At 37.2% G+C, this 19,666-nt stretch overlaps 1 protein-coding gene across 1 annotated transcript; it reads right to left on the reverse strand.

Annotated features, from left to right (window-relative positions):
* Positions 1-11,331: 11,331 nt before the first annotated feature.
* Positions 11,332-18,235, reverse strand: GAPT (GRB2 binding adaptor protein, transmembrane). Its single transcript, XM_007486355.3, has 2 exons — positions 17,203-18,235; positions 11,332-12,338 (listed from the first exon to the last, which is right to left on the reverse strand). The coding sequence occupies exon 2, from the start codon at positions 12,328-12,330 to the stop codon at positions 11,428-11,430; it is 903 nt and encodes a 300-aa protein (XP_007486417.2). The 5' UTR covers positions 12,331-12,338; positions 17,203-18,235; the 3' UTR covers positions 11,332-11,427.
* Between the last annotated feature and the right edge of the window lie 1,431 nt (positions 18,236-19,666).

Below are 19,666 nucleotides of genomic sequence, written 5' to 3' on the forward strand. Positions count from 1 at the left end.
TATGACACAGACAAGCAAGATCCCTACAGTAGTCCATAGTTCCTCAAGGACATGGATGATATGTGTCTTCACTAATCTACTTCCTAAGGTGGTATCATAGAAGGAGAAATGCACTAACTTGCAATATGTGAACCAGTTTGGGATGACTACTAGATATTACATGGGTTCTCTAGGGAAATAAGAATAATAACACGTGTTTATGATTAAGGGACACAAAGGGTTTTCCTCAAAATAACACCATGAGGAACAAATATTCTCATCCTCAACCTGTCTACTTGTCACTCAACTCTCACTAATGGCTCCCAGTAGCCAAAGGCAGGTAAAATCAACTTTCAGGTGAGCTAAACCAGGTTGAGGGTAACTGATAAGTCTCAAATCTCTGAGTGACTTAAGAAATTTTCAATCCCAAGTGTGTGAAGACTTCCCTTGGAGGAATGAGTAGATGAGAATAATTAATTTCAACAATTGTAATTGTGGCTGTAGAATGCTTAGAATTTGACCAGACATCAAAGAAGCCATGGTTGTCCACTATGTCCTGGACACTGGCAGTTGTGTCCTGACTTTTGTCTTGTCACTAGACTTGGATGATTCTGGAAGAGAGAGTAAAGCTAAAGACTTTCTGCAACTCTTTCACTTAAATCCAATTTACGGGCAAGTCAAGACATGACCCTGTGATTTCATTGATCCTCTTCAAAACAAAGGACAAACAACCTCAATATTTCATTACTGATGAGAATGTTGTGTTCAAAGGAACAAAGTGACCTGTACAGGATTGTATCGGTAGTAATGGCAACACAGCTAGACTAGAACTGAGTTTTCTTATCTCTGAATCAAGTGACTTTTTTTCTACAACATCAAGCAATCCAACAGATTTCCCTGGTAGATTATTGATTGAACTAACTTCAAACCCAGATCCTCTTGTTGTGGTAAGACTTGAGGGAAACCCCAGGTTTGGGACAGGTATCCTTTGCAAGAATGCAAGACTCCAAAACTTAGCTTAAAAATAAAAAGAGAAACTTATTAATTTGATAGTAACATTGAAAGGTCAGTAGACAGGCACAAGAGTAGACACTACCTCCTTGAGGAGTCAGATTCTGGGCTTCCTTTACCCTTCTGACAACAGGTACTATGTGACCAAGGATGAGGGAATGGAATGAAGTTGGGCAGAAGTGGGGGACATTTGTTACCTGACTAGGATAGAGTGATGTTTTATGTCTCAAAGACACAGGGGGTAACTGGGCATAGTTTAGGGGACAAGTAGATATCTTAGATTACAGCCCACTGGTATCAGAACATAACTGGAAGATGTATATCTGTGTCTGTCTCAGAAATCTAGGGGAGAATCCAAGGAGAATATTCCTCTCAGGGGTCTTTCCTTGAGTCTTTGATGACCTTTTCCTTAGCATTAACAAGAATACAAGGAAGCAAAGGGATTTTGCTGCTTTCCATTTGGCCTGAAACACTTCTAGGGTTTGGGGTGTCCAGTTCTATCCATTCACAGAGAATCTCGTTGTAACAAAGAAGTTCATGCCTCAATCTACCAGTAACCTAATAGAATCCCAGGATGATAAATTTAGATATAAAAGGATCCAGTCCTGAAATAATCCTTTTACAGATTAGGAAACTGAACCCCAGAACCTTGTTTGAGGTTAAATAGTGAAAAGAACTGGAATTCACATCCAGAGTAGAAAGATGACTAACTTTGGAGTCAAAGGGCCTGAGTTCAAGTTCCATCTTTGATACTTACTACCTGTATGATCTTTGTGTAAAGTGGAAATTTAAGGGCATGTTGAAATAACAGGATGTACCTTTTTTAGCTACTATTCAAAGATACCAAGGAAACCCATCTTTAAAACAGAATATATTTTATTGGAAGAGCAAGAGAAAATATGGAGCAATGTCTCACATCCTAGACTTGAGACTATGCTCAAAGATTTACAGAGACACTCTTAACTCATAGGAAAATACAATAGATTCGTTTTACACATTCATGCTTTCCTTCAAATTAACATTTTTAAGAAAATGGTCAATATGAGACAGAGGTTTTAATCCAGAAATAAAGGACAGGAATGTTCAATGATCTTTACAGTGGATATGAGAGAGGAGGAGTTAAGGACTAGAATATCTGGGAGACGTTGAAGTTTTACAAGGGATACAAGAGGATGATTCCAGCCATGGGGCTTGACCACCTGGTATACAGGTAACCACCTCTGATACAATGGGAGAAACTTCTACGACAAAGGGGTACTTAAGATTTGGTCTTTGGGTACTTTGGGATTTACTCTTCAGTTTAAGTTAAGGTTAGTCTTGGGCCTCCCTTAATGCAAGTTCCCAGAGGACAGGGACAGACTTAGTAACATCTTAAAATGCAAACTCAAAAAGACCCAATCCAAAACACATACTGTTTCTGTGTCCCTCAGTTCAAAAGGGGATTAGGAGGCTTTTGTATTAAGGATGAGGGTGGGGCAATCACCCAGGGGTTGGAAAACCTTTATTTACCTCTCCTGGGATCCTAGGGGTATTGATCTCGGAGATGCTAATAACGTTTACCCTTATGATACATTAAAGTTACAAGCCAAAATGTTACTCTGAAAATTATACATTCATTCTACCTCATGCAATCTTGGTGAAGCCATTTAAAATTCTTGGGTCTTAATTTTTTCATCTGTGAAATGAAAGGACTGAGGTAAAATGCCTCTTCAGGTCTCTCCCAACATTAGATCAATGATGCAAAGACTCCAAACCCAGGGTTCTTTTTACTGAGGTATTCTGCATGCTATTTTATTAGTTACTTAGTTAACTGGGTGAAGAAATTTTTATCAGGCTTTCTTATCAGGCTACTTAAGGGAGGGTCAGGATGTGGTTATTCATTTTTAGACTGAAACAAATTTTCCTTCTGACCTCAAGGCATGCTTTCACTTCTACATTTGTGGGATCAAAATGTTTTGAATTTCTTTTCTCCTAAAAGTACTTTAGGATGGCTGTAGTTCATATTTCACAAGCAATTTAATAAAAAAATAAAGGTCTAGCTACCTAAATATTTTGTGTTTTACATTTTCCATAACAAAGTGCATCTAAATTTATTTCAAATGAAGTCTCCAGTTCTTTAAATTAGAGAAGCAATTTCATATATAATAGCACGTAACATGACTTCTCTGACTTGGATATTGAAATGAGAGGTTTATAAGCTGAATTGAGATTCTAGTCATTGTACCCCCAGAAACTTGGGCAACAGTGAAATTCCTTTGCTCCCTTACATCCTCGTGACTCTTAGCTTAAAACATCTGATGACCCTCCCTAGGACCCTGAGATGATTGCCCTCCTTTGATCCTCCTTTAGATTTAAGATGGACAGAGAGATGCACCTCCAGGCTACACCTCGATCCTATCCGGCTACATCTCAGACATCTGTCTGTTCCCTAAAACTAAGGATTCTTTATGAGGGTCATTCCCTATGTCTCCAGTCAGACCCCAGTCAGATGACCACCCCACCCCACCAAATGCCTGAGTGACGACCACTCTAGAGTCATGTCCACACTATGACACAGCATTTGTTGGAAGAGTATAAAATCCCCAGAATTGATGGGTTCTGGGAGCAGCCTTCCATCTTGTTGTTCCACTTTGCTATCTTCCTGGTCATTCTCAACATTACTCTTTAAATTAATAAATTTCTCTTTTTGTTTTTAAACTAAGTTTTGGAGTCTTGCATTCTTGCAAAAGGTAGGTTTTCCATATTCTATACACTTCATAGATTGAAAAAAAAGAAATACCTTTAATAGAATAATCATACTTGGGGATGTTATTTCTGTTATGACATAAAGGAACTAAATATGTGACATTTGAAGCTATAATTTTCCTCTTCCTTATGCTTCTTTGGTCCCTTATTACTAATTACATATTATTTATTATTTCTTTCACTAGGATTTTCTATTACTTTCTAGACCTCTTATGGTAGAAGAGTGGTAGCCTGAGGACAGACATGTATTATATCATTTTTCAGTTGCATCCAACTCTGCATGAGCCTATTTGGAGTTTTCTTGGCAAAGATACTGGAATGGTTTGCAATTTCCTTCTCCAGTTTACTTATTTTACAAATGAGGAAACTAAGGTAAAGTGACTTGCTCAGGGTCACACAGCTAGTAATAGAGGCTGCATTTAATAGATGAGTCATCCTGGTTCCATATCCAACACTCTATGCTCTGTGCCACCTAGTTACCCAAAGGTATGCCTTAGAGTCTGTTAAAGATTTAACTCTGACTTGGAACTAGTAATGAATAGAAGCCCCTTACAGACAGGATGCCTTGAATAATCTCATCTAAGTGCTTCAAGAGAGTAAGTTGGGGAAATTAGAAAAGCCAGAAGAAGGCTTTGTCAGCCCCTAATAAATTGGAAACTGATCCCTTTGATGGAGAACAGCCATAGGATGACAGAGTAAGAACTAGAAGTAACCTTAGCAGTCCTCTAGTCCAATCCCCTCATTGTATAGATGAGAAAACTGACCCCCAAGGAATTAGTGGCAGAGCCTTGAATCTACATTCAGTGAAGTTTCTCTCTACTCTACCACACTTGCCTCTCTGTTGTTAATGGAACCTGTGATTGCTCTATCAGAAATGGGAGTTTGAGGATATTTTCATGTAGGAAGATCAGGTGAAATCATTGCCCTAAAGAGAAAATTCATGGAAGAGAAGGTGTTTTAATCAATTAGCTAAGGCATTCTTCCTGGCTGAGATATAGTAAATGAGAATTCATGGTCTAGAGCCTTGTTTTTAGTCAAGAATTCTATTAGATTAGGGCTTCTTAATCTTCCTTTATCATAGACTTCTTTAGCAAGGTGGTAAAACCAATGAACCTCTTCCTAGAATAATGTTCATGGACTACACTCATAATGGAAGGAAATGCTAAATTTAGTTAGAGGTTACTAACAAGAAATACATACACACACACACACACACACACACACACACACACACATATATATATATATATATATATATATATATATATATATATATATATATATAATTTCTTTTACCCCCATCCAAGTTCATGAATCTCCTGAAATCTATCCTGTGGCCTTAAATCTATCCTGAGGTCCACGTACTCAAAGTAAGAATTCCCAGCATAGGAGTATCTGTTAATTATGATCTGTCCCATTGCTTTCCCAGTCATAAAATTGGAGTGGAAGAGAGTCAGTCTAGAAGTCCAGTTTCTTAAATAGACCTCCTTTCTACCAGGAATGTGAGAGTGGCCATTGGGGTTTTTTCAACAAAAGGTTGTCTCTACTCAGTCTAGAGAACTCTGGAAAAGCTTTTAATCATTCTCACGGTCTAAATAGTAGTTGAATGGATGGTAAGGCTCCCATTTCAGAGTTCTGGGCGCTTCTCTCCAGCCTCTAGAAATAGTCTTTAGTTTAACTATGGAACCTAAATATTGGAAAAGGGTGGTCTTTAAATGCCTAATATACTAATGACTTATTTTTAGTAATGTAACTCCAGTGATGGCCAGATTTTAGTCATGGCTATATGTCTTAGTTCTGGTTACCATTTATCTGTCTCTCTGTTTTCACACATCATGTGTATATAATAGCAGCCATCTTTTCTGTGCGTCATGCCTAGAGCTGGTCCACTTCTGATGACATACATATTCTGAGTTCCTGCTAGTGAAACATATGCTATACATGGAGCTGAATCCCTTGCAGTGACATATGTGCCCTGACACAGGGCGCTAGATGCCATTTCCCAAAGTGGAGTCCAAGCTTCTGCTGACCACAATCAATCAATCAATATATATTAATTGCCTACTCTATTCCTAATTGGTATGGCTAAGTGCTGGGGATACAAAAAGAGACAAAAGATAGTCCATGTTCTCATGGAACTTACAGTCTAATAGAGGAGACAACAATTTAAGAAATATATATATAGAAGCTATATTCTAAGAAGCTATATATAGAATGAGTAAGAGATAATCAAACAGAAGTAAGGCACTAGAATTAAAGGGATTAGAGAAAGTTTCCTACAGACAGTAGGATTTTAGATGGGACTGAAAGAATCCTGAGAGGTCAGCAGTCAGAGCCAAAGAGGGAGATTGTTCTTGACATTGGGGACAACCAGAAATAATGCCCAGAACTGAGAGATGGAATGTTTTGTCCATGGAAAAGCCAGGAGACCAATGTCACTGGTTTGAAAAGAATGTGTCAGGCAATAAGGACCATAAAAAGACTGAAAAGGGAGGAGGGGTCTAGCACATTCACTCACAGCCATGTGCAATGGCCATTATAGCTACTGGATGCTGGAGATGTATTTGGGCACTAACAAGAAGCCTCTGTTTGCATATTCTTTATCAAGGGACCTGATGTAGCAGTCCACCCCTGGCTATGGGCAAGGGGAACAGTTGGTATGTACAGATTGCCTTAGAAGAGACCATGCTCAGTCTTGAGCCTGCTCAGTATTGCACATGGCTGGGAAGGCCTCTGACCCTTGACCCCAGCTTCCCCCAGGTTAGGCGGGAACACAGGTTTCTTTGTGCTCACCTGGTTAAGAGAAACCACACCTATACCTTGTCATTAACCAATGAGGATCATCCCTATGTACTGTGTATATTTGCATGTCAAAGGGTATATGTAGCCCAGCAAGCTCCGCCTCTAGCTCTCTCTCTCTCTTGCAGGAGCTGATGGCTGTCCTGGCAGGAGCTTGGCCTCTGGCCAAGCTCCATCTTTAAATCTTCTCTATCTCTCTTTCATCTCTCCGACCTGTGTGGTATTAAATGTGGATCTCTGGACTGGTAAAAAGCCTATGGAAGGGTCCTTTGATCAGAGCTTAGCTGTGGCTCATGGAAAATTAATAAAGACTCATTCCTGCCACCTCATATCTCTAATTTGACTCCATCAGCCCCCTCATGGTATTTAAAACTTCTATCCTGTCTCTATCTTCCTACCTTAAAGCTTCTCTCCCCTCTGAGGAAGCTTTACCTGCCTTCATTCATTCTCCATGGGATGGACTTTGCCATGTCTGCAATCCAACTCATTTTTTTTACTCAAATAGAGATAAAATTTTTGGTTTGACTTCTGGATTAATAGCTATAAGTTGACAAATTTAAGTTTTATTTCACAAAAGGAGTAGTCATCATTGAAGATCAGGAAAGAATTTCCTTGGGGTCCCCATAAGCAGGGCAATTGGCTTTCTTTAAGCTTTAACTCAAGAAATTTCTTTGTTTTCAGTCTTAATCAGAAGTGTGGGCCACCTTCAAGTTTGTTGTTGCTGTTCAGTTGTATCCAATTCTTCATGACCCTCTCTTGGCAAATGACCTTTTCTTGGTAAAAATATTGGAGTGGTTTGCCATTTCTTTCTCCTATTTATTTCACAGATGAGGAACTGAGACAAATACGGTGAAATGGCTAGCCCAAGATCACACAACTAATAAATATCTGGGGATGGATTTGAACTCAGTTCTTCCCAATTCCAGGCAAGGAATTCTAGCCACTGTGCAACCTACATACCCTTTCAAATTATTCACAGTTTAATAGATTCTCTACAAATTGTGACAATGACTTTTATCTCAAAGGCATTTTGTGGCTGATATGTGAAGAGTTTTTAAGTGAAGCAATTGCTTTGAAAAACTGATGATTCTTATAACCCATGTAAATTTTATAGACATGTTGTTAAATTGGAGTATTTACAGGATTGCTGACATTTGGAGAAATGTTTCTGCAATGAGAATTAAGCATATGCCCAGACCAGCTAAGATGGAAGCAACTACGTGGGAGACCCCAGGAACCTGCTTGTGGGAGAAAAAAAATTCTTAGTGTATTAGGGGAAATGTTTAAATGATTTTTATCATTATGTTTGAAGTAAATATTACTTTGTAAAAAGCTAACCAAATTATCATATGGTAAATTTAATGGGGTGCATGAATCATTAAAATTAAGGAAATGCAGTGTGTAGGGAATTCAGTCAATGGCAAAAGCAAGAGACATGCCCCCACACCCTGCCCCTGTCTTCTAAGGGTACCAGGGAACCATGGGAGACCTGTGTAACAGACTGTCCTAAAGATAGAGTAATCAAATTACACTTTTAATGTCTAGACCATTATGATTTGAGAGCCTCAATAGACAGAATAAGTCGAGTCAAGAAGCATTTATTAATCATTTTCTATGTGCCAGGCACTGTGTTGTGGTAGAGGAATGGAGAGAGAGAGAGGACTTATAAGCCAAGATGCAAGAACTCTCTCTTTCTCTCTCCATGCCTCTACCACAGTATGAAGGAACAAGGATAAGCAAAAAGAAAAACAAAACAGTCCCTGCACTTAAGGAGCACAATATCTAATGGGGGAGATAGATGGATAAAAGGTAAATTAGAGATAATCTTGGGGAGAAGGCACTCATAACAGAGCAGTCATAAAACAGTCATGTGGGGGAAGCCACGTGGATCAGTGGCTAGAGAGCCAGGTCTGGAGTTGGGAGGAGCTGGGTGCAAATGTGACCTCAGATACTTCTTCACTGTTTGACTCTGGGTAAGTTACTTAACCCCAATCTTCTGTCTCAAATGTTCTTCTGCCTTGGAACCAATATTTGTGTTGGTTCTAACACCAGAAGGTAAGAGTTGTTGTTGTTGTTGTTTTTAATAGTCATGTGACTGGAGAAATAATTTTTATTTTAACCAAAAGAACTACATGCCTAGTGTGTGATCTATACAATTTAGTGTTGTGAAATATTTTAGTACTAGAATTACAGATATTGGATATGTTGAATAGTGGCAGTCTGCATTAGAGAGTCCCATGTGGTTGGATTTGAAATGTAAAGCACTACCTGGGCCTTCCTTGACCAATAGAAAAGTAAGTTTTTGCAACACGGTTGTTTTTAACTGCAGAGGTTAGGAATATGTCCAAGTTGTTTTATCTCTCTGAATTATATAAACTCCAAGGAGGCTTATGCAAGCCTATAAAATGCTAGACACTACTCATTGGATTAAAAGTACGCTTTTATTTACACACTTATTTATTTACACAAACTCCCCTATATCTCAGCAGATATTTGAGAGATAAACATAGCCAAAATTTAAGAAAGAAAAACAACTTTATCCTGAGAGCAATCTAAATTCCTTGGAATTTAGCCTGGTCCTTGTACAAAAGGTAAGCAGTTGATCACTAGAATCATTCTCCAAGCTTTTCTTTCTTGGTAGTACTTGCTAGCATTGGAGCATATTTCTGGCACTGGGCTTCAAGAACCACACCATGATTGGACACTGGATTTTGACTTTTCCTGATTAAATTCAACCAGGTTCAAATGAATAAAAACAAATACAATAACTCACAAGGTAACCCTGACTTGGCATATTTGAATAAGGTGGCACAAAGTCCTATATTCATGTCCCCGAAGTAGCAAGAAGAGTTCACATGATGTGCAGTTCAGTATATTTAAAATGTCAGAGATATGTTTTGTACATTTTAGAAATATTTTCCTTGAAATCATTGAATCAATTGAAAGTTTCAATGCTAAGAAAGGGAGAATTCACTTAATTGCTATTGTTTACTTCCTGGTAATCACCAATGAATACAATTTACCAGATAATAAAAGATAATTTATCTAGTTTTTGTAAAGGTTAAAATTATGGTTGAGACTGAAAAATCTAAACTTAAGTGGTTGCCAGGGGAAATTCCAAATAATAAAATACCCAAGTCAGCTGGAATTTTTTATGCTGATTTAATTGCTAGTGGAGGAGATTAAGGAGAAGGGAGAAGGAGAGGGTGAAGGATTTCTCCCCCCGCCCCCCCAGCCTGGTACCAGGCGGGAAGATTAGAAGATCTAGAAAGTAAGGGTTTGGAGTGTGAAGGAGGAAGGAATCAACCTGAATCAGGTCAAGGACAAAACCCACCACCAAAACCCAGACAAATAACTGCCACCACTCCCAAGATGTTGGAATGTCTAGCATGCTGCCAGCCAGAGTTGCCTCTCCAGGGAAAGAGGAGGAGAGAGGAAGTGATGTGCCTTATATAGAGGGTTTTATATCACTTTCCTGTATCTCATTTTTACCAATGATTGCTTATCTTGACTTAAGACAGCCCCGGAGGCTGTCCACTGTTTCTGCACATGTTTGTTGAAGGCCATCTCCTCAGATAATTAAATCTTTGAGTTTGGTGTAGACCTTTTTAATCTTGTTGCTCTAAGGAAAGGAAGAAATGTAGAGTTTCCAAGACCTGATTCTGTTATTCCAAGTATCTCCATTGTTACTGATCAGCAAATAGCTAAATCAGATCTTCTAAAGTACAGTCTGATTAGGGTGGAGTAGTTTTAAAATTCACATTTTAACTCAACTAAATCTTTACTTAAACCTTTTTCTAATCTTTTTCTGGACTTGTGAGGAGTTCATGGGTGGTTTAATATAGTAGAATTAAAGATCATCATCCCCAATTTTTATAAGAGGTGAGAATAAATCCTTGTTAAGAAAAGATGCACATTGGTTTCAGTTTGTTTTTAAAGTTACAATCTGAGTAAGCTTTTATGATCTCATCTAGGGGAAGTTGAATTTGGTCATTTCTCAGGGTTTTCCTAGCTTTCGCCATCCATGGCATTATAATAAAATTTCAGTCATGGAGGATAAACAATTGGAAACAGACTCTACTTTCAGTATGTTACATGATCCAAAGGCAATTTCAGGAAGGTTACTTTGAAAATGGTGTGAAAGATAAATCAGGACACAATCTGGGGCAGCTAGTGGCCGCAGTGAATAGAACATGATGTCTGTATGCAGGAGGTCCTGGGTTCAAATCTGCCCTCAGAAACTTCCTAGCTATGTGACCTTGGGCAAATCACTTACCCCCAATTGCCTAACACTTACTTTTCTTCTGTATTAGAATCATATCAATTTCAGGAGTGAAGGTAAAGATTTAAGAAAAAAAAAATAAAGGATGGTCTAGAAGCATGCAGGTCAATCTGGAAACTACATCAAAAATCTTATTCTGAGGTTAGAATGATCTACAATTGCCAATGTATATATCTTGAATGGAAAGAGTTTGTAAACAGTTATTTGTATGCTGTCTAGCCCCACAGGAATGTAAGCTTCATGAAGGGAGGGACAATTTTTTTTTTCTTTTTTCCTTTTCAGTGTTTGGCGCATAGCAAATGTTTAATTAACATTTGTTGACTTGACTTCTAGTAAACAGGAAAAAGTCGAGACAAATGAAAAGAAAGAAGAGAGAGATGGAAGAGATATTGTAAAGATAGAATCATCAGAACTGATTATAGAAGGAAGGTAAGAGAAAGGGAGGTCAATTAGTTTGGGTTATAGTGGCAAAGGTGTGCTAAGGTCCCAAGAAGGTGAAAATAGAAGAAAGGCAATTACATTTAATATTTCATTTTAGTTAGGTCATAAAACACAAATGAATTTTGCTTCTTTTTTTTTCAAGAGAAATTCAATGATATGAACCAGTATTACTAATCTGGAAGAATATATATCTCTTCGACTGGAGGATAATTGAGCAAATGAGGTTTTTGGACATTATAATATTCAGATGAAGATTCATTTCCATATAAATGCTCCTCAGAATTGACTTGGTTTGTATTTTCATAAAGACCTGTCAAGCATTCCTCTGCACATCTCAGAGGGCCAGTTTCCACATTTTCATAACTCTGGTCTGCATCATTCCTATACAGAAGAGAAGGCTTATCTTTTATTTGATTCGGTGTCAGGTGCTTTGGACCACCATATTCAGTGGGAGTATGTGGTGTACGCAGTGAATCAAATGCATTCTGATGCCTTTTCTTGTGCAAAAATTTTCGCAGAGCAAAATTACGTGAGTAGCGGTAGCGGTAGCGTTTCCAATACCAGACCAAGCCCAGGGCACAGAGGAGCAGAATTACAAGTAGGAGAGGTACAATGATAGCTTCAAGTTTTAAAGATTCACATTTTTTAAAAATAGCTTTAGAAATACTAATATCAGAGTGCTCATGGAGATCCTTAATAGCATTGATGCAATCCAAGCTACATATTTTCAGATTTTTGTTTTGCAGAATTGATCCTGGAAGACTTTTTAGGTTATTGTTTTCCAAGTAGAGAGTTACATTTTTTTTGGTTACAGAGAGGAACTGGTTAGGTAAAGTCTCTATTTGATTAAATGACAAGTTGAGCAATTCCAACACAGACAGATGGTTGTCTTGGTAATCTTGTATCGTTTTCACATCACAGTTATTCAGGTATAGATATTTTTCTTCTTTTTTGATAGAAACCCAATTCACTGCTTTATTCTTCACATATTTTTCACAATGGGAAGTTGAGAGGGATGAGTGAAGATAGCATAGGAGAAAATGCAGGAAGAAGAAAGCTGAGTGATCTGTCATTTGGAAACCTACAATAAATTGTAGAAAACATTAATTAAATTACTATTACAAACTCAATGGTTTATCATCATTCAATTTTGCATATGACTAAGAAAATTGTTAACTAGGTGAGTGCTTTTTCTTTGCAGAGCCCAATTGAAAATAATTGTCTCATTTTGGCTTATAATCATGTTTATACCATTAATTAGAAAATTTAAAAAAAAAAGGGGGATATGAATCCAGTAGGGGTGAAATGATGGAATGATGGTATGCCTGGACTCATGACCACGATTTTAGAGAACTTCACTCAGCAAGACCTTGGTTTAAGTCCAGCCCTTGACTGTGACCCTGAGCAAATCACTTAAGCTCTTATTGTCCTGGCATCTCCCTAAGACTCTAAGTTTCATAGAAGGTGCTGACATGCCCTAATCTAGGAAATTTCCTTATCCAAGAGTGCCTTATATCACTGATATCACAGAGAAAAGCAGAAAGGGAAGAAGCATTTATATATCATCTACTATTGCCAAGCACTTTGATAAGCACTTTTAAAATATTATCTTATCGAAACCTCACAACAACCCTGAAAGGTAAGGACTGCTATTATCACTATTTTATAGTTGAGAAGACAGAAGCAGAGAGATGAAGTGACTTGCCCAGAGTCACACAGCTAGTAAGTGTCTGAGATCAGATTTGAACTCTGGTCTTTCTAACTCTAGATCTAGTGCTCTCCCAAGCCTATCTATCCCTAATAAACTTACTGTTTATTCTGTGTAACTTAGCTGTCTATGTTCAGTTGTTTTCAGTTGTGTCAGTTTCTTAACCCCATTTGAGTTTCCTTGGCAAAGATACTAGAGTGGTTTGCCATTTTCTTCTATTGCTCATTTTATAATAAATGAGGGAACTGAGGCAAACAGGATTAGATGATTTGCGCTGAGTAACACAGCTAGTAAATGTCTAAAACTGGATTTGAACTCAGGAAGAATGGTTTTCCTTATTCCAAGCTCAGTGCTCTATCCACTCCATCACCGAACTGCCCTCAAACTATCAATATTGGTGTCGTCTTCCCTTATTAGACTCTAAGCTCCATGAAGAAGTAGTGGCTGCCATCTAAATTGCATGTCTCAAGAATATAGCACAATGATCTTCATTTGTCAATAATTTTTAATTTTTTTCTGTTTGATATGCTTTTCAACTATTTTTGTCTCCAAGTTCCAGGATTTGTTGTTGTTGGGAAGATGGTTTGGAAATTTTGGAGCATTTCTTAGAAGGGTATGTGGGAAATTAAAGAGGAAGAGTGGCATGGAATGGCAACATGGGTTAATGGAAAGAGAACTGAAAGAGAAATCCCAGGACCGGAAAATCTGCTACTTACAGTATGAATGACCTGGAGCAGGATAATTAGCTCCCTTCTAATCAATTTCCTTATCTGTAACGAGGAAATTGGACTAGATGATCTCTAAATTCTCTTCCATCTCTTGATCTATGATACTACTACCCTCAGTCAAAAGAAATAGAAGTATCTCTCTTTTCTCTCTCCCTAAGACTTTCCTGCAAAGTAATAAAGTTTTTAAAAGAGTAGAGTGATCCTATAAACATGCTTTAGTTGTGACTTGATCAACAAAATAGCCTTTCTGCCAATATTTATCTCATTGCAATGCTATTAGTTATGGTGGAATTTTATGTATTTGTCTTGTCTTTGCAAATCTTTCTGAAAGGCTGTAAAATTTCTTTCATGTTTTGTTTGATCAAGACTAACAAAATCAAAGTTTAATCAGGAACAAATAACATTGTCTTGGTCTCAATATCTATTCATTAATTATACTTCAAACTTTCCTCATATTACATTAGTTTAAAAAATTAATGTATTTTAAAAATCAGTTATAATTTATCTATTTCTCATGAGATTTTATTATGAGCATAATGGTTAGGAAGGGTTTTTTTTTTTAATTTTGCATATTCAAAATACAGGAATAAATACTATACCTGCATCAGTTACTCTTCTAAGAACTGTGTGTGTGCATGAAAGAGCCCAGTTAGTTGACTCCCACAAGCACAAAAATCTTAGAATCATCTGAGATTATCACTTAAAAAATAACAGTCATATTTAAGGTTTACAAAGTTCTCACTGTGTTTGGCACATAGTAAGCAACTGATAAATTCTTTTTAATAATGTATTCCTATAGTCTTGCTTTTGAAGATTAAAATTACCTTGAAAGTAAGTATAATATGCATAGCCCTCATTTCAGAGGTACAAGATTCCAAATTTGAGACTCATAGAACTTAAACAGAAGGGTAGTACCCATTCTGCTATTTGTAGCAGTCAATGCTTGGCAAGTAGCTTGACTCTTGTCCCATCCAGAAAATGAAAATGGATAAAATATACAGGGATATCATGTGAATTAAGCAATTACTGATCATAAAATTATTTGCCATTTTTATTCTCCATTTAAGAGCTTATTCAGTCTTATAAAAATCAATTAAAATAATATCCCCCCTCCTACTCCCATTCAAAGAAAAATAGCATGATTTATTTTTTTCTCCAGGAAATGCCTAAAGTCTGGAAGTTTATATTGCTGTCATGGTTTACAATATCACTTTAAATTAGTTTAACACAATGATAGAATTTGGTTTTGGATGTGACATTGTAAATCATCTAGTTCAAATGTTTCATTTTACAAATGAGAAAAATAAGGCCAAGAAAGGTGAGTTATGTATTTCAAATGTTCCTCCAAAAGAGTATAATTTCTTTTAAGACAACAGTCTAATGATCATTTATAACCTCAATTCCATAGCCCCAGAGGGTACATGGCCATTCAGGAAGAACCACTAGGAACATTCAGGTAAAATTCTTGGCACCACCTTTTGGTTCTTTACTGATAGAGAATTTGTTATAGAGTGTGAAACACAACTTCAAACTGATGGTTGATTTGAAAGCTGCCTCTGGGCATGAACTTGATGGCAAGCTCTCTTCCCCTCTGTATCTGAAAGGAAAATGAAATTTTATGTCCCATTTTGGTATATTTGGACCGGGAGAGTTCTTGTATGGAAATAGTTTTTCTAAGGTTCACTTCTTCACAAGAGTTGAATGGAAGCTAAGAGGTCATCAAAATACACATATTGAGAAATATACACACATCTATCAGTGGAGAAAGATAGGGGAGAGGTTGAGGAGAGAGAAAAGAAAGAAGGTGCAGAAAAAGAAAAGGAGGAAAGAGAGAGAGAAAAAGAGAGAGAGAGAGAGAGAGAGAGAGAGAGAGAGAAAGAGAGAGAAAGAGAGAGAGAGAGAGAGAGAGAGAGAGAGAGAGAGAGAGAGAGAGAGAGAGAGAGAGAGAGAGAGAGAGAGAGAGAGAGATGAGGCAATTTAGAGATCATTTATCATTTCATCCAATCCTTTTTACTTTAGGGGCTGTTGTTAGGGGCAACTAGGTAATATGCTTTCCTAGAGTCAGGAAGACCTGCTTTCAAATAGTGCTCAGATACTTTTTAATATGTGACCCTGAGCAAGTCACTTCACCTTGCTTGCCTCAGTTTCCTCATTTGTAAACTAAGCTAGAGAAGGAAATGGTAAACTACTCCATTATCTCTGCCTTTAAAACCTCAAATGGGGTCACAAAGCATCACACATAAATACATATATACATAGACAGATACTTATAATTTACAATGTATATAATATAGATCACATATAATAATTAATATAAACACACAAAATATTTTCTCTCTTTCTCTCTTTCTCTGTGTGTAAAACCTAAAAATATTTCAGAAGAACATTTCAGAGGCACCTAGGTGGCTCAGTAGATAGATCACTGGGCTTGCAATCAGGAAGACCTGAGTTCAAATTCAGCCTCAATTACAGATGGCAAGTAACTTACCCTTTGTTTACCACAGTTTTCTGTAAAATGGGGATAATAATATCAATAAGGTAGTATTTGTGAAGACCTTAGCATACATAATAAGCACTTAATGCTGATTGCCTTCATGATTCCGTAGAAAAGTGGTCTATTGAACGAAGACTCTTCAAATACAGATAGATTGCTGAAAGGGGAAAGTGAAAACCTGAGTCTAGTCACCACTCTGTCTCTTACTAAGTTTATAATATTGGGCAATCTACTTTACCTTTTGAGTCTTTATTTACTCCCATACAATGGGAAAGGCTGGATTCAATGATCTCTGAATTATCCTCCAGCTCTAGTTTACCAGAACAAAGAGATGAAGCACTGTGTTTTTTTGTTTTTTCAAATAAAGCAATACCATTAGGTTTGCTTATGAACATATTCATTTTCAGTAAAATCAAAGATGAGGATGGAATAGGAACTGAATCTGCGATTTCACTGCTGGAGGAAACTGCCAATGAAGGTCGACACCTTCTCTGCAACTAATCCTTTTAGATAGTTGTGGATTACAGTGAGAAGTGAAATGACATGTTCATGGTCACAAAGCCAGTATGTTAGGAACTAGACTGGAACCCAGACCCAGAACTTCCTGACTCCAGTGTTAGCTTTTTATTCATTAAACTATATTATAAAATCAAACAACTTCAGAATTACTTTAAGTACGGTTTCTGCTCAGTTCTCATTAAGGGGAAAATGGTAAGAAGAAAAATTTTAGAATAGTAAAAAGTGGTTATCTGAAATCTAAGTATCCTCAGAGGATTACCTCTTGGCACTAGTGAATATTCATAAATATGGAAAAGCATAAATTCATTGTAATTTTCAAATGACTTTTGTTTTGCTACAGATGTTGTCTGGGCTGGATATCCCCCTCTTCCAAGAAAGAAAAAAACAAAAACAAAAACGAACAAGACATAAATCAAACCTAGTTTTCATTGGTAAAATAGAACATTGGTCATTTACAAATAAACTTCCTTCTTATTTCCCTCGGCAAAGGTCTTACCTTTTCTAGTGATGCCTGCTTTTCACCTGCTCTCAGGCTGATTTTTGACCCAATGTTGGTTCTGAGCTGTCATTTCTCTCCTTCCTCTTTTTGACTTGATGGTGTGGTTATTATTCTTGACCATGCCCTCTTTCCAGGTTTTCTTCATACTTTGCATGCTTTCCGTATATTAGAGGAAGTTCACAGCAGTCGCATCAAGGTGAGATAAGTATAAGAACAACTGGAAAATTAGGAGGGTAGTTCTACCCAATTACTTTGACTGTTTCTCCATTAATTGAGTTTTTTTTTTTTAATGTAGATGGTACCCTTAGCTTTTTATTCCAGTTATACACATAAATTCCTGATTGACAAAAGCCATTTTATTCTCCTTAAAGCTTTACAAAATGCTGTGATATGGTAGTTTCCTTTCTGAATGAATTATTCTTGCTAATGAAGAGGTCAACTCAATTATTTTTATCTCCTGGAGGAGTGTCAGTCTGTCAGCACTCTCTAAAATTTGATCATCTAGTGCAAAAGGAGAAAGCAATTGACCCAAGAAAACTTTTGGGAAGAGGTTAGCTGCAGCTAACTGGCAAACCAGTCTGCTCATGAGTGTATGTCCTGTGGGCTTCATCACTGTCCTTATCCCATGAGAAGAGACTAGGGAGAGAAAAGTACCAATGACGATCTGCCTGCGTGTCCTCTAATCAATCCATATATGCAATGGTTACCCAGAGAGAGGAGGAAGTATCAGAACATTATAAAAACAAATGAAAAGAATCGTAATTCTTTTGAATTCACACTGCATATCTGTAAAAAGCAAGTGAGACATCTAGCCCTTCCCCCTCGTAGAAATGACAGAGTTGCTGATGTCACAATTACTTTTCATGCATTATTATGAAAAGGAGGAACTAAGCAAGAGATGGAAGGAGAGATATGAGATAAAGCCCAAGAGACAGAAGGGAGAGAGAGCAGTTTGGAATGAATAAAGATAATAAATTTAACAAACTCAATTTATTTCAATAGACATTTAATTATCTTTGTAAGATCTTGCTAAATGTTGGAAATAAAAAGATTGAATAAGGCATGGTTCCTGATCTCAGGAAGTTTAAAATCTAATAGGGTGAATGGGATAAGTATGCAAATAACTAATGCATTTAATAATAAGATAGGTGCGAATAAGAGGTTCAAATAGAATGGCACAAAATATTGAAGAAGGGAGAAGGCACTTCTAACCAAGGATGTAGTTGCTTATGTTGACCAGAAAACATAGACAGATCCTCAGATAGATAAGAAATCTTTTTCATAATTATACATCTCAAACATTGCCTATGTCTTATCTGAAAATTGGCTCCATACTGATCAGTTTTATTTTGTTTTTTTATTTTAAACTCTTACTTTCTGTCTTAGTATCAGTTCCAAGACAGAAGAGCAGCAAGAGCTAGGCTAGTGGGATTAAGTGACTTGCCCAGGGTCACACAGCTAGGAAGTATCTGAGGCTAGATTTAAACATCATCCTCCTAACTACAGGCCTGGTGCTATCCACTGTGTGATCTAGCTGCCCATGATCAATCGGTTATTTTTCCCATGTTCCTTTGATTGTATTCAGGCATTTGGGAAGAGTGAGTCATGTGTCTTTCTAAATTCAGGAAATTGTACTTGTTCACTCTCTCACTCCCACCTGGGAAGGTCTCTAATTTTTCATTCAATTAGAAATCACATTACCTAATGTTGCATTGTTTTCTTTTAATTGCCATATTCCATTAATGGTTTTTAATGTATAAAAATCTATATTCCCCCTGTATTTAGGTCCCATACGTAAACTGAGGAAAGAACTTGGTCCTAATTTGTTAGGCACTTGGCATGATTTGCTTAATAAATCAATATGCTCAGAAGAACAATTTTTTGCTTATATTGTTATTTCTTCTTTATATTCATTTTATATTGTTATTTCATCTTTAATCTACCACAATCCCCTTAGATGACAATCTATGTCCCATCTGCATACCTCTGCATGGTCTAGAATGCACACATTTCTCATTTATGCCTTAAAGAATCCTTATTTTCAGGGGTAGCTAGGTATCTCAGACATTTCCTAGCTGTGTGACCCTGGGCAAGTCACTTAATCCCCATTGTCTACTTCTTACTGCTCTATTGCTTTGGAACCAATACTCAGTATTGATTCTAAAATGGAAGATAAGGTGTTTTTTTTTTAATAAAATAAAAACCCTTAATTGCCTTTAAAGCTCAATTCAAGTAGTAGACATAGCAGGGATATCTCTCTCCTCCCCATATGCAGCTTAGTCATCATTCCTAGTCCCAAATTACCATGTAGTACCATTTAGTAGCCCTGATTCTGGCTGTGTGTGACTCAGTACTAAAGGATTTACACTATGTAATGAGAGAATCTCCTGTCTCATTGCAAAGCAGGAAGAATTGCTGACTCAGTAGATGTATAAAAGTGATTTGCTGGGTCCCTCTTTCT

This window comes from Monodelphis domestica, chromosome 3 (genome assembly GCF_027887165.1).
Source record: "Monodelphis domestica isolate mMonDom1 chromosome 3, mMonDom1.pri, whole genome shotgun sequence".
Taxonomy (NCBI): Eukaryota; Metazoa; Chordata; class Mammalia; order Didelphimorphia; family Didelphidae; genus Monodelphis; species Monodelphis domestica.

Bases quoted from the DNA above. Each gene is read 5' to 3' on its own strand.
- GAPT (XM_007486355.3), bottom strand. From the start codon at position 12,330: ATGACAGATCACTCAGCTTTCTTCTTCCTGCATTTTCTCCTATGCTAT.